The 14,129-nt window shown below is 37.6% G+C and overlaps 2 protein-coding genes across 5 annotated transcripts in view; one reads left to right on the forward strand and one right to left on the reverse strand.

Moving 5' to 3' along the window:
* Positions 1-5,651, forward strand: part of LOC108767543 (uncharacterized) — a 69,252-nt gene extending 63,601 nt beyond the window's left edge. The window contains exons 5-9 of the mRNA XM_018517475.1: positions 1,442-1,930; positions 2,451-2,799; positions 3,218-4,041; positions 4,368-4,537; positions 4,852-5,651. Coding sequence (XP_018372977.1) covers positions 1,442-1,930; positions 2,451-2,799; positions 3,218-4,041; positions 4,368-4,537; positions 4,852-5,093 — 2,074 coding nt within the window. The 3' untranslated portion in view covers positions 5,094-5,651. The remainder of the gene's footprint in view (positions 1-1,441; positions 1,931-2,450; positions 2,800-3,217; positions 4,042-4,367; positions 4,538-4,851) is intronic.
* Positions 5,652-7,650: 1,999 nt separating this feature from the next.
* Positions 7,651-10,704, reverse strand: LOC108767540 (UPF0587 protein C1orf123 homolog). Of its 4 annotated transcripts, none has more exons than XM_018517471.1 (3): positions 10,515-10,704; positions 10,335-10,431; positions 7,651-9,695 (listed from the first exon to the last, which is right to left on the reverse strand). In XM_018517471.1, the coding sequence occupies exon 3, from the start codon at positions 9,665-9,667 to the stop codon at positions 9,182-9,184; it is 486 nt and encodes a 161-aa protein (XP_018372973.1). In that variant the 5' UTR covers positions 9,668-9,695; positions 10,335-10,431; positions 10,515-10,704; the 3' UTR covers positions 7,651-9,181. The 4 variants fall into 4 exon arrangements, with proteins under 4 accessions (XP_018372973.1, XP_018372971.1, XP_018372972.1 ...); XM_018517469.1 differs by having other exon boundaries at positions 10,227-10,431; XM_018517470.1 differs by having other exon boundaries at positions 10,223-10,431.
* Between the last annotated feature and the right edge of the window lie 3,425 nt (positions 10,705-14,129).

Consider the following 14,129-nt stretch of genomic DNA (forward strand, 5'->3'; position numbering starts at 1 on the left):
AAGATTGGAACGTAAATTAAGGAGAATGACAGAAGCATAAACAAAATTTCTAGGACATAAAATTGAAACAATGTAACATAAACATAGAGTGGACGCTTCTTTTACGTTACGTTGTCTCAATTTTCGCCTCCTAGAAGTTTCGTTTATGCTTCTATCACTTTCTCCTCGATTCATGCTCTAATCTTTATTTTTTCCAGAAAATTGATAAAGTATTATATATATATTTGATTAAAAAAGATTTAATCTAAATTATTTAAAAAATCTAATTGCTAAAATTAGATGATTACAGTGACAATTATGAATTAGATGAATCGGATTAGAAGATTATCTGACTGAAGGTAAAAGATGAAAACTAAAAATGGACTGCGAAGAAATAAAATGTAGAAGCGAAACGCGAGAAAATTAAAGTAAAAGTACCCGATATATTTCTGTAGCTGTATCGTTACTCTTTCGGAACTTATCCAATTTCTCATAGGAAAAACTTCTAATTGCGTAAGTTGCTGGCGGACGGCGTATCCTTTTTCGAAGAGTTTTTCTTTTCTTCAAATCCATCGGCTTTTCCAGTCTTTGGTCTGGAATTGAACGGAACGAGGGCGGTACACTTAAAGGAGAAGCCAATGGTTAGAAAAGTTCTACGAAGCAGAAAAGATCCGCAAAACTGTGCTTTATTGGCCGCCGACCCGCAATTATGGAAACGGGCTTTTCCCCTTTACGCCAGATTTAATTTTTAATTCCCAGTTACAAGCTGATTACACGTGATACCGTCGACCGACGTAATTTCTTTTGCAATTTGATTATTGTTGGTCCTCGAATTGCGCAGTCCGTTGTATGTGCTTTGGTTTGCAAATTGCGTGTACACTTTATGCTGATTGTATATATTTACGTTATTATATTCCGTAAAATGAAATTTTGATTAAAAGAAATTTACTGGCGACACAACACACAGCCTATACACAAACTTAATTCCTAGATAGCTTTATACAATTGCTTTTAAAGAAAAAGCTAAATTAAGAATTAAAAAAGATAAAATTTAAAAGCTAAATTAAGAGTAAATAGAACAAATCGAAATAAAATCTCGTTTTTGTTCATATCATTCATTTTATATTTTTATACATATATCTTTTTCTTTTTGAATGACTCTTTTTTACTCGCATTTGCAATTTGACGTATTTTAGATTAATTTTCAATCATTATTTTTATATCCATGATAGTCCATTGAATTGAAGCCATGGTTGTTTTATTATAAATAAAATTTAAACCAGTAAGAATAAATCAAATAAGAAAAAGAATCCTATTTCTGATTATAAATAAAAATTAGACCGACGAAAAAAAATCAATAAGAGAAATAATCCTATTATCTGTAAGTGAATCTTGACTTAATATTCATAAGCAAACTTTGCAAATACATATTTCAAAAATTTTTATAATGCGTTTTGCGTAGGATTAATCAAAACTGGAGAATCACATCGGGCATGGATCTCCGACCGAAGATCTCTTTGGCCCTGCAACGACGAGCCAGCAGCAGCAGCAGCTCGTCAGCGTCCTCGGTGACGCGCAGCGTGCGCTCGTCAGAGGACGACATCACGCTGAACGAGATGATGGGCAAGTTCGACGAGAGCTACGTGTACGAAAAAGAGACAGACATCCTGTCGGACAGTGACCCGACTGACTGCGAGGATTACATCGACTCGCTATCAGACATCGACACCGGTCAGGATGGTGGCGATGAGAACGATCCATTTGAGAACGATGAACTTGATTACATCGATAACGGCTCATTCCTCGATCTGGACAGTCTCGATTGTGGTGGCCACTTTCCCAATACCGGTCATTGCACCTACTTCACTTTTACCAGCGAACTAAGCCGGCGCGGTAGCAGGCTCCGTGAGTCCTTCCTCAAGCGTAGGACTAAGGACGAGATCTCTCAGAGGTAAGCTCCGAGAAACTTAGCTTAAATTGTCAAGAGCTTATAACGTTTTCAACTGCAGTGAACCTACTTGAGATTAATGATGTCACATGCTCTATTATTGATTGATGCTATATGCTCTAAAATTAATAAAGCATATAACGTCATTAATTCAACCCCGAAGGGATAACTACTAGCTAAAGTATTGTCCCACAGATTACATAATTTTATATCATTTCATTTGATTACAAATAATTTTGTTTTCATATGAAGTCATTTGGTAAAATATAAGATTTTACTTAATATTATATAATGATTTCTCGTGGTTACATATGTAATTATCGGATTATACATAAAGATTTCACATGAATTTTATAATGATTTCGAGGACTCTGTTCCACGATTATATTAAATGGTTATCTCCTCGTTCAACCCAGATCGATAACCCATTGTAGTCGAAAACGCTATTAGTCTAGCATTTTACGTTGTTTGTAACATGCCAAATGAGTTTAAATTACATTATTTATTTTTGTTACATTGCTAGAAACGTAAATACGAGAACCAGCACGAAGAGACAGAGCACGCGACATAGAAAGATGGATGATAAGCAAAGTGAAAAGCGCAAGAAGAGGATATCGCAACGTCGTAAGCCCAATCTAGACCGATGTGACGACGAGACGGCGAATCTGAACCGCGTGCTGGTTGAGAGGATGCTCCTGAAGAATTCAGGATTCAATCAGGGCAGTAGGAGCGTGGGCGGTACGCCGATGTGCTTGCGACGCAGGAAGCACGACGTGAATAAAAATCTCTCCCCGATGAGACTGAATGGCAATCCGTCAACCATCAGACCCGCTGTGATGGAGAATGAGATCGTGAAGAGACGGTCAAACTCGGTGAGATCCTAATCTATTCGATGTCACAAGTAACTAAAAAATTGTTTTTTTAAATTGTCATTTTTTAATTATACTTATAAAAAATGGGTGCATAAAGAATAAAGAAAATATTTACTTTAAAAGTACAAACTTTTATTCCTTTATAATCAATTATTACATTAAAATCACATTTTAAAATTAATATTACAAAATTTTAATGATTCAAAATATTTAAACTTATTTTCTGGAAAACATAGTTTTTAAATTATGTCGTTATTATAGTAAATTAAATGAGCGACATTTTTCAATCTTCCGCAATTAAAACCGATTATTTTATTAGCATTTTTTAATTCTTGTTTTTATTTCCAGCTCTTGAGATGACATTAGTTATATTCGTAGTAAAACCTTAAATTATACTATTATTCTGTTTCTCTTCAAGGTAAGTTACGTGAACGGCAACATAGTGCGACGCCACGTGACCGGCAACACGTACATGACCACATTCGCGTCGGAGATCGCGCTGATTGAGGCAGACAAGGAGGCCGATCGCAAATATCGCGAGCTTATCCTGGAGGCAGAGAATATTCTGGTGAGCATGCAGAAGTACCAGAGTCCTTCGCCGTGTGTGCCATCGCCGTCGCGTAAACTGCATAACGGTCTGGCGAACAAACGCGTCGAACTCATCAAGAACACGGAGCTGAATATTGAACTAGCGCTGTCCAAGAGCCGTAATTCCCAGCCGGAATTACAGAGCGGCAGTATTCGTGATCTGGAGCATACCAGTCCCAAACGGCAGTTCGCTCAGCCGTGTTCTCCAATTCATCGATTTATGGAAAGGAATTCGCCAGCCAATTTCGTGCCGAAAGAGCCTCCGCCTGTCTTTCGGCAGCACGAACTGTCCAAATGCCCGGACTCGCCGGCGATGACGCGCAGAACGACACCCCAGAGCTCGCCCAGCAGGAGTTTGATGAACCAGCAGATGCATCGGGCGCGTAACGGCGAGCCAGAAAGTAAGGACGGCAACAGATCATCTCGAATCGCTTTGAATTGTAACGGTGGGATGAAACCGGAAACCGTGAATGCGAACAATTCTCTTGGGGAGAAGATACACGCGAACGGGATGATGCAAGGCTCTCTCGGCGGAGGTAGAAAGGAATTTCGCTCCGCAAGAGAAACGACAAAGGAGGAAGGAGTGACATCCAGCTCGTCTGATTCCGAAGAAAAGTGCGACGTGAGACGGAGGGCTCCATTGATGACATTCAGGTTGTGATAACTACTTAATAGAAAAAATCTTGCATAATTTCTAGATGCAATTTAATGCAAAACTAGAAATATTAATCTCTTTACATTAAAAATGTTTTGTTATTCCCTCTGAAATTGATTTAAGAAAGTAGCTTTTGTCTTTGTTATGTATATCATTAAATATTTATATTTGTAATATTATAATATTTATCAAGAGAACCAACTTAAAATTAATCTAAAAGAAATTTGCATTCGATATTAATGATAATTATAATATTATAATACCAATCTAATGTCGATACTGAATGTGCAGTCGTTGAACATTTATAACAGAAAAACATCTTTAGATCAGTCGATATGGGTCCCATCAAGGAAGGTTCTTCCTACTGCCCGCAAAGTGAGCCAGTGAAAAGAAAAGTATACGCCGGAAGCGCGACATATGGTAGAATACAAAAGACATTGGGCGAACATGTTATGCTAAGAAATTCTGACGGCGATACAGCAACCGATGATACTGGTGTGTTTCTTTTATATCTGCCTCTTTTATAAAACGCAAGAATTTCTTTCTTTGATAATACCAGCTGTATCAAATTCAATGACACAAACATATAAGATATATTTTAATACATATAATTTGTATCTCTCAATGATTAATTATATGATTTAGTAAAATATTTAATATTTAATATCCTGCGTATTATAAAATTTTTCAAATTTAATTTTAAAATCACGTTGACTGTTTCATTCTAATTTTAAGAGAGCGTCTTGATTGCTGATTTAATTGAATCTCGCAGTCGCTATTCATCTATTAATATTATTTTGTTTACGCAGATGACTCGAGGAGATCTCTGAAGGAAAAGGTAGCGCAATTGCGGCAGGAGCGATTAGCCGCCGAGGCAAACGCGAACAACATTCAGGACTCGCAGTTCTTTCAGCACCAGCTATCCCAACTACGACGACAGATGCTGATGCAGACAATCGAGAGCTTGAAGCGCAGCCTCGAAGATCAGTCGGCCACCCTGAAGCAAACTTGCTTGGAACCGACGAGCCTGTTGACCGACGAGCTGCCTTGAATCCGACCGGCTGACTCGTTTCCGGTCTATTGTGCCGCACGACTAACAGCGTCTACGACATCGCCCTGTTCCTCGCGAGGGCTCGCCGGATGGACAAGATCGAAGTTACCAGTCCTGTTCTCGGCGAATTCGTGATTGGTCGAGCCGCCGCGCGCTGCGAGAAGTATTGATTAAGCGCAGCGTTTATTCCATGCGCACCGAATACCGAATTACGATGACGCAAACCTCCTCGGGCTCGACGATATCAGGGTCGGCTGAGTGCGAACACGCACGTCAAATCTCTATTTTTCTGTCCGTCTACGTGATATGAGAGAAAGAGAGCGAGAGTGGGAGAGAGAGGGAGAGAGAGTTGAAATTGAGTGTGTCGCGTATCCTCGCTGGGCATTGTTCCGCTCTATTGTTCGTTTCGCGCAATAATTAACGTTTCTCACGAACCTTTTTTTTCATCGTTTTTAGTTTGCGATTTCGCGCGAGTAGGCCAACTTTCATTTATTACTGTAGATTAGCCTTTTTACTAGCTAGAATCTCATATCTCATCGTTCGATCTATCATCGCAATGCTCGCTCCGAAATTTCTTTCGGAAATGACGGCAGACGAGAAATTCTTGCAGATCGTCGAATTACAATAGATTAGTTCTAAAACGCTAACGTGGAATTATTAATAATCGATATATCATTATTAAATAATTATAATAGAATAATTAATATTATTAATCACTATCACTATATTAAATATTACTATATTTAACATTTTTTCAAATATACATAGTGCAAAGTGTAATATTATCGATCATTAGTATGTTATATATGGAATTTGCAATAGGAAACAAGAAGAAAGAGATAATACGCACTAGGTTGAGATTGTACTAGGCCCTTGACAGAGTCCCCGTTAGCGTTCTAGGACTGTGCTTACAATTAGACTATTCAACATCTAACGGGCCTATTCACGGGTGTCTGTCTTTGAGATGTTTTAGAAGAAACAAGGAAACATAGCGAAAAGTCCTAGAAAGAAATGTCAAAAGTAAGTCATGCGAATGAGTATAACAGTATCAAAAAGCATAGATATTTAGCATATATCCATCTAACGGATTTAGAAAATCACGAATTTAGCCGAATACACTAGCAGATAGGCGATTCAAAACATATATAATCGATTTAGACATTAGAAAGACATTAAATGATATATGCCCAAGGAATACGGCCCAGTATTGATCGAGATGGATTGGGGAAGGATAATGCTAATTGACACAATCATGCTATCTACGCTACTATATACGATATCGTAAAATTTCTTGAAGATATTGAAGTAAAACAGAACAGTTTTGATTTTTAAAAATAATCAGTAATCATTGGCTTCGTACGAATTCCAGGTGTTCTCGATGTGAATATTCGAATGTCCTACGAATATTCCTACTTTTCGTGACGCCAGTACGGCGGCTACAGGAAATCTCAAAAAAAAAAATACAAAGAAAGAAAATCATGATGATACCTCTTACTATTTCGAGCAAGACACTTGGTCTTATTAGGTAAAGGAATCGTTGCTAGTTCATATTTGGGAGATTTTAGATGTCCGATGATCTTTGATAGCTGATGATGTTAAAAAAAATGTTTTATTGACCGTTTGAGCCTCACCGAGACAAACAAAACCTCCTACATATAAGCTCCTTAAGCAAGATATATATCTAATCACTTTTATGGATATAACTAATTTTTATAAGCACTTTGCGAAAAATAAAAAATTGAGGCCCAAACAGTTAAATAAACTAAGCAGATAGAGACAAGCCGTACGTGGAAGGTATGTAATAATGCAGATTATAATAGAGATGAAAAAGTTAACACACCAGATGAAGGTGTAAGTCACAGCTTTTTCCTTCCCCAGCAGTCTCGATTCCTCCAACTTGATCTGTTGCAGAATATGATGTTTATGGCATGTGCACCTTTTTCACTGCGAAGTGAATTGGACGCGATGTAAGAGGCAGTTGCAAAACAGAGCTTTCCATTTCCAGTGGAGAAAGCTATAATTTTGCTTCTCGCGTTTGCGTCCGATTCTTTATCTGCAAACGCCACTTATTTTTCACACAGGACTGCTGATAATCGTTCCTCGCCGTGAGACATAATGGGAACGCCATAACCAGCTAGCTTACACATATTACTCGTAATGTTCCTATTTCCATGCGATATTCGTATCCCCAGAAACGAAATCTTTCCCCGTGAACAATCACCTCTGTTTCTCTGGATAAAGTAAGCATCCCCCAGATTAGTATACCAAAGACGATAGCTTAGCTAGATAGTAGACTAGAGCCGTTTAACCGATCAAAAAGCGCACAGCGATGCATATTCGTAATATTAGAGGATCATGGTTAAAGCGTTTTTAGAAACCTCAATTTGCTAGTAGGATAATTGTTCGAGTTACGTCAAGCGAATTACAAATCTTCCATGTGAGCCAGAGTCAAGTGTACTTCATTCCAGTAACAAATTTATGTGGTTTTCTAAATTACATTTTTAAGCGATTTAAAAAGACACGTAGTTAATATCTTTATTTTTTAAAGAGTATATTTGTTTTGAAGATTCTGAAAGTTTGTGTTATTTATTTTATTTATTGAATTTTTCAGTCGATTTCACAATTTTGGACTCTGGTTGTATCGTCGACACGGTATGTTCGGTCATAGTGATATTTTTGTGAGAATAGACTGATAGCGTTATCGATTGTTAAATTAAAAATTTTTAGCGATTACTTACATGTGATTCAATACGTTAAAGATTCTCCGGGAACGGCGGATTGTAATGCGCACGCGATATATTTATTTGTGTTAGATATTAGGAAGCATAGTAAACGAAAGCATTAGACAAATATAGCGTAGCATTAGTGCATTAGGCAATCGTCAAGTAAACGAAGTTACACATTTGTTTCTTCCTCTCTTCGTTTCTTTCGAATTTGTGATTTATTGTCATAAATATTGTCTCTATGATTTCTTTTCGTGATTCATCGTCATTTTTTTCGTAGCTTATTGTGGAGACAGAACTGCGAGAGTTACTCCGATCGTAAGCGAAAGTCTTTGCGCGATACGCCGAGTATCGTTAAGTGGGAAGTTGTTCGAGTTTTATACGTGAAAAAAAAATGAAGACACTGTATATAACATAATTTTTTAATCAAGGAATATTTTAATTTTTTATAATCGTAAGGCGGGATTAGTGCGTCGTTGTCATAAGTTCGATGATTTTTATGCGATCGCATCGACATTCCAAGAATGCAGTTTGCGTTACGGTGACGGAGGAGAGGCAAGTTGTCCGGATCGATTCGCGAATCGATAAGCGGCATGGCTTTTCCGAGCATCGCCCTTGCCGCAAAACGACACTAGTCACTCGATTATTCACGCAGGGTATGGATCGGCAACTCCGAACGTGCTAGGAGGTAAAGTGGAATTATTGTTGCAAACGACATCTCTTGTGTACCAAGCCATTTATGAAATAAAATGGTTTTTTTATATGATTATGAATAAATTATATTATGTCGTTGGATTGGTACTGCTTTTACTCTTTGCCTTGACGAGAGAGGATCTCGAAAACATTTTCTGTGCGCGCAAAAATATTACCCCATCGCGCCAGAGGACATACATTTCTATACAAAGAAGAGATATTCCAAATTACAAAATGACTATACGTTTATTACAAAGCAATAATTCTTATCATATAGCAAGTTGTGTTTCTTTACACAAACATGTTCGATGACATGTGTCGTACATACGTGTGTGTAACAATATTCTCTTAAACTTTAAGTCTAAGTAAGATATTTTTTCATGATTTCTAACAAAATTATTATTAACTATTATATGATGAAAGAAATCTGAGTCAAATTATCCTTTTGATGAGAAATCTAACACTCCTGTATAGTTTTATATCATTTTATATATTAACAATCTGTGCACAAGAAGTGAAAGAGGCATGAAAGACTGTAATGCATATCTTTACATATTTACACGTAACAGACACGTGTCGCTTTTTCGTTAACTAGCAGGAAAATCCGTTATCTGTTATAAAATTCTGATGACTAAAATACGCGGCAGGTAGGTATATCTTCCAAACACGATTTCACTTGACCCTCTGGAACATATGCTGAAACTCGTATATTCCAACAGGTTCCATAATCTTGTCGCAATAGTCCTCCCATTCGCCCTCGCTCAAATCCACATCGGTGAATTCCTTGCCACCATTCACAGCCTTGGCTATCCATCCTTCCCCCGCGGAGAAGTTATCTGGTTCCATACCTCGGCAGTCAAACACAACGATACTCTTAAACTTTCCCTGGTCGTTCTCGGTGAAGGATTTAATTGAATCCTCGATTATCGTCACAGAGTTCTCTCGTTGGCAGAACTTGCACTTGCATACAAAATTGGACGCCCCGCTGCCCCGTTGCAATGGCACCGACTCGTCCAGGGAGACATAGTTCCATTTCTCCGATTTATTACTGCAGTTACAGCAAATGAACTTGAGGCACCATCTGAACTCGGGCCCAGACGGCTTCAGTTCCTCGATGTTGTCGAGTCTGCATGTAATCCATAGCGCTACTTTCACCATTTTCAATCGTGGGATACCAGTATCCTTTCTATAGGAAATAGTCCATCAATTAGTGGCAGCTACGCATATGCAAAAAGCAAATGTTTGTATTCAGGGTTTCTAAGATCCTAATTCTTGAAAAATATTGCATATAAATATTCTGTAGTGTACATTATTAAGTATACTATACATTTTCATATGCAATGTAACTGATGAGTAAGCACTATCTGACAGTAACATAGCTATTACTATAATTTCTTGTCTAACAACATAACTGTAACATAACAGTGTTTTTGTGTTACAATATTATAATTTAATTGTATTTAAAAATTATTTTAAAAAGCATTTGAGATTAATAATCATATAAACAAATAAAGTTTTGTGTAAATATTCAGACATAGATATATGTCTAATTACTGGGATGTTTATCTTGTTGTTAACTTCAAAAATTCTTTCAAAGCTTCAAATCTTTGAAATTGTCGAAAGTAACGGCCTTACAGTAAAAAGAACAGGTCTATAAAACAGGTTTATTAAAGAATGAACCTTCAAGTCCCCTTACTTATGAGATCCCCTTACTTACGAAACACTTCCTTGGTGAGATTAAATAACTGTCAGCTCGTACAAGTTTACAAAAAAATTCTTATGCGGTATTGCGCGTTATTGCGTTTGCAAATGGCGAGCTTATCACCTGCGAATATTCGATTAGCGGATTCACAGCAGACAACAGCAGATAGACAAACCGATTAGTTCTAAATGAAATTCCCAGTAATCGTGTTATCGTCTACCTAATAATTGAAATGTATTTTAAAATAACATTAGAATTACAGTGAACGTGTATTGAATAATCACAAAAAAAGTTTAACATTACCCTTCGGAAATAAATACATATCCACACTCTCCGTTTCACTCGCACCAAATCCGAAGACGAGCCGGTCCGAAACTCGAGACTTCTTTACTTAACGACTCTCGCTTCTAGAAATGGAAACAGGGGGTCGATACAGCCAGAGACGACAGAAACTCCAGACTGAATGACTGAATTACTGAAAAGCCAATATTTACTGAAGGCCGGAGGCCGGAGGAATTTGCGCGCGCACGCGCACCGTGATTTCACCGGCGGCGCCATGGTGGATTTATTCCACCATCCACCGATCCACCATGCCCTGAAGTCCGAAACTCCGAATAATGCTCCGATCTACTGACAATAGAATGAAGCTCGTACTCCGAGGAGATCGCTGTTTTACCGATAAAATGCGACACATCAACATACTTTATATACTTACCACGCAATATCTCACACATACGTACAAATTTCCTAACTAATCTTTCATACTAATGAAGCTAAGAAGCTAACTTTACCTCTATTTCACCAAATAAAATGAAAATATTATGATGGTCAGATACGCCCCTGATAGCAAAGCCTACGGAGACAGAAGGCCTGTTCTTTTTGGCTGAACTTTTGCACCAGTTTCATCTTTCTTCCTCTTCTTTCTTCCTGGAGAGAAAAGGAAGAAAGATGAACTGGTGCAAAAGTTCAGCCAAAAAGAACAGACCTAGATTTTGAACAGAGCCTGTTACCAATTTTTGATTGCACAAAGGCACCAAATGGTATACAGAATTCGTATTATCTGACGTTGTCAGCAAATTGCTGCCAGAAATATAACAAAGCCTGCTAGACATGCTATGCCAGCAGATTGGTAGCAGAAAGCGAGCAAAGTCTTGCATAAACTGACGGCAAATTGAGAGCAGATTGAGAGCAGAATCTGATTCGAGCAGACTCTGCTCGGTTTCTGCCACCAATCTGCTGGCATAGCCTGTCAACATGCTTTGTCAACAAATCCATAGCCAATTGCGGACACAAATGGTTTTGTAGTCGAAATCTGATGGAGTTTGCCAATTTGGCCCCAAATTGCTAACATTTTGCTATCGGGGCGGTTGATTGTACAACTCGTTTATTAGTCCAATTATCCATAAACGCATTGTATAATCAACCGTATCTGACTATCATAATATTCTCATTTTATTTTTGGTAAAATAAAGGTAAACGTATTCAATATACTGTATTATGCCATAATATTATGCCATTATATTATGCCAGTTGTTTGTTACGCCATCACACAGGCGCAGCGCACTCAAAACTCTGGTCATAAGTCAAGGAAGCTTCATAATCGATGAAATGTTTCTGTATATAGGTTTTCAAAGTCGCTGATCACGAATTTGATGTCAAATTCAATGTTTGACAGTTGACAGCCGTCAATTTCGCTGTCAGTGTGTACAAAAGTTGTTTTTTTTTATGAAGAAGTACCTGTATAAGTTTTCGAGGTTCCTGATAACAAAATCGTTGTCAACGTTGGGTTAGCAATAAAATATTAACAAATTTTCGTATAATAAATAATGTATTTCATCTTTTACAAATGAGTACATCAACATTTTATTCGTCGTCAGTCAGACTCGGTTTCAGAGACAGAATCAGTATCTTCATCATCGCCATCATGTTCATGCTCAAGAATTTCTTCCAGAACATGATTACCTGGATTCGGGCATAGTAGCAATTGCAATGCATCGGAAGAAAGGGATTTTCCTTCTTTTGGTCGTACATTACAATAGCTGGTGATTACTGGATCCGATGATATCAGAAGCCTGTGGAAAATATCCGACATGGAGTTTTTCCGCGAAGTTTTTTGAGCGTGGTGTAGTTGGTAGTTTTTTATGTCCTTATTCCTAGATTCTTGGGCATCTTCCGACAGCTGATCAATTGGCAATGGTGCCCGTTCGATAATTTTGTATCCATGGATTAAGATTTTGTGTATTGCAATAGGCATCTTGTACCACGAATAGAGTTCCACAATTTGTCTCGCAACATCTTCACAGTACACTTTAAACCGAAGAATGTCTGCATAGCCGCTTGTCAATGCGTCTAAAATGACGTGACATCTATGAATTAAATATTCATCTACTCCAAGGATACGAGCAGACACTGAACAATTTTTGAAAAAACGACGAGCAGTATTGCCATAATTACTACTGCCAAATCCTTGTTTAGGGTAGTCGACTGTAAGTCCTAACTCATCGTGAAATCCTTTTTGAATAATTTTTTTACGTTGAGCGGCATTATCCTTTTCACTCTGTTTTCGCGCTTGCCATTTTTCATTATTAATTTTATATCCGATGTGTAAAAACATTTCAAAAAATCTAATCCACGCATGCAATGATGATATTCCAAATCGAAGAAGTATTTATTGGAAGTATTTATTGGTCGTTGTATCATTTCATCAATGTTATTAAAATGTTTTGATGTTGCATCACACAGATGGCAACGCATTGAGGATATAGTGTCTGTTAATGCATTAATTACCTTACCATCTACCATGGTTAAAACTAACTTATAGTTTACTTCAATTTCTTTTTCGTCGATGATTGTACAAAATGGTTGTAGATCAACAATCTGAGCATTAATATAATTTTCTTCTGCTTTTGTGGCTTCTGTTGTTTCATGCAGAAATTGTAACATGAGTGGTGAGCAGTATCGAGGAGATGAAGGTCGTGGGTTTTTCCAAATTATCGTTTCTGCATTGTTCGAATGTCTGACTACCAATTGCAATGGGACAACGGATGTAAAAAAAATACTTCCATCTGAAACCCCAGCAATAGTGAATTTTTGTTTGTATTGACTTTGTCCCGAGCTTCCATCACATCCCCACTTCATAATGAGTGTTATTTTACCAACAGTTTCTTGTGATAACGATTTTATCACATCGTTTTGTACTTGCAACAATCTCTGCGAAATATGATGTAATAGTGACTGTAGTCTCACTTCTGCGCTTACCTCGGTAACTATGATATCATCGGGATAACATCGTTTTTTTGCTTCTTCTATTTTTTTGTACGATGGCAAAAAAACAGTACCGTATTTCTTTTGCAAATTCCTAATATTTTGGTAAGCATTTCGAGTTAATTTGGAGGTAATGATGAAAGCAAGCGCTTCATCTGGGCATACCTCCTTTTTAACTGGAGCCAGACTTGCTTCATATGCCAATTTGTATTTAGAAGCACGTGTCGGTGATCCCGTAGTAACTTCTTTAACAATTTTTGCAGCTGCACGCAATCCCGAAGAACGAAGGCTCATTTCAGTAGCGAATGCCAACTCTGATGTGGTATGTTGTTGACGCATTTCTGCGGTTCTTCGTCTTTTGGTACGGTCGCTTGACTTTTCAAATTCAGACGAAGGCCGACCCATTACAGCACCTGACGTTGACGGTTGTTCAGACATGCTATGCGTAACATCCATTTTACGTAAGGACGTTGAATCATTCTGAAAAAGTGGATTGCAAAATTAAATTATACTGTCAAAAATGTAGCGCAACAAATTTCAACTTTTAAATTAAGAAATACACTCATACGCAAAAAAAACGGGCCACTTAAAATTTAGCACTAATTTTTAATATTTTCAAATAGCAATAACTCAGTGAAAATTCATCGTAGCGAG

This window comes from Trachymyrmex cornetzi, unplaced genomic scaffold (assembly GCF_001594075.2).
Source record: "Trachymyrmex cornetzi isolate Tcor2-1 unplaced genomic scaffold, Tcor1.1 scaffold687, whole genome shotgun sequence".
Classification (NCBI taxonomy): Eukaryota; Metazoa; Arthropoda; class Insecta; order Hymenoptera; family Formicidae; genus Trachymyrmex; species Trachymyrmex cornetzi.

Excerpts from the sequence above, each read along its gene's own strand:
- LOC108767540 (XM_018517472.1), bottom strand. The coding sequence starts at position 9,667 with ATGGTGAAAGTAGCGCTATGGATTACATGCAGACTCGACAACATCGAG.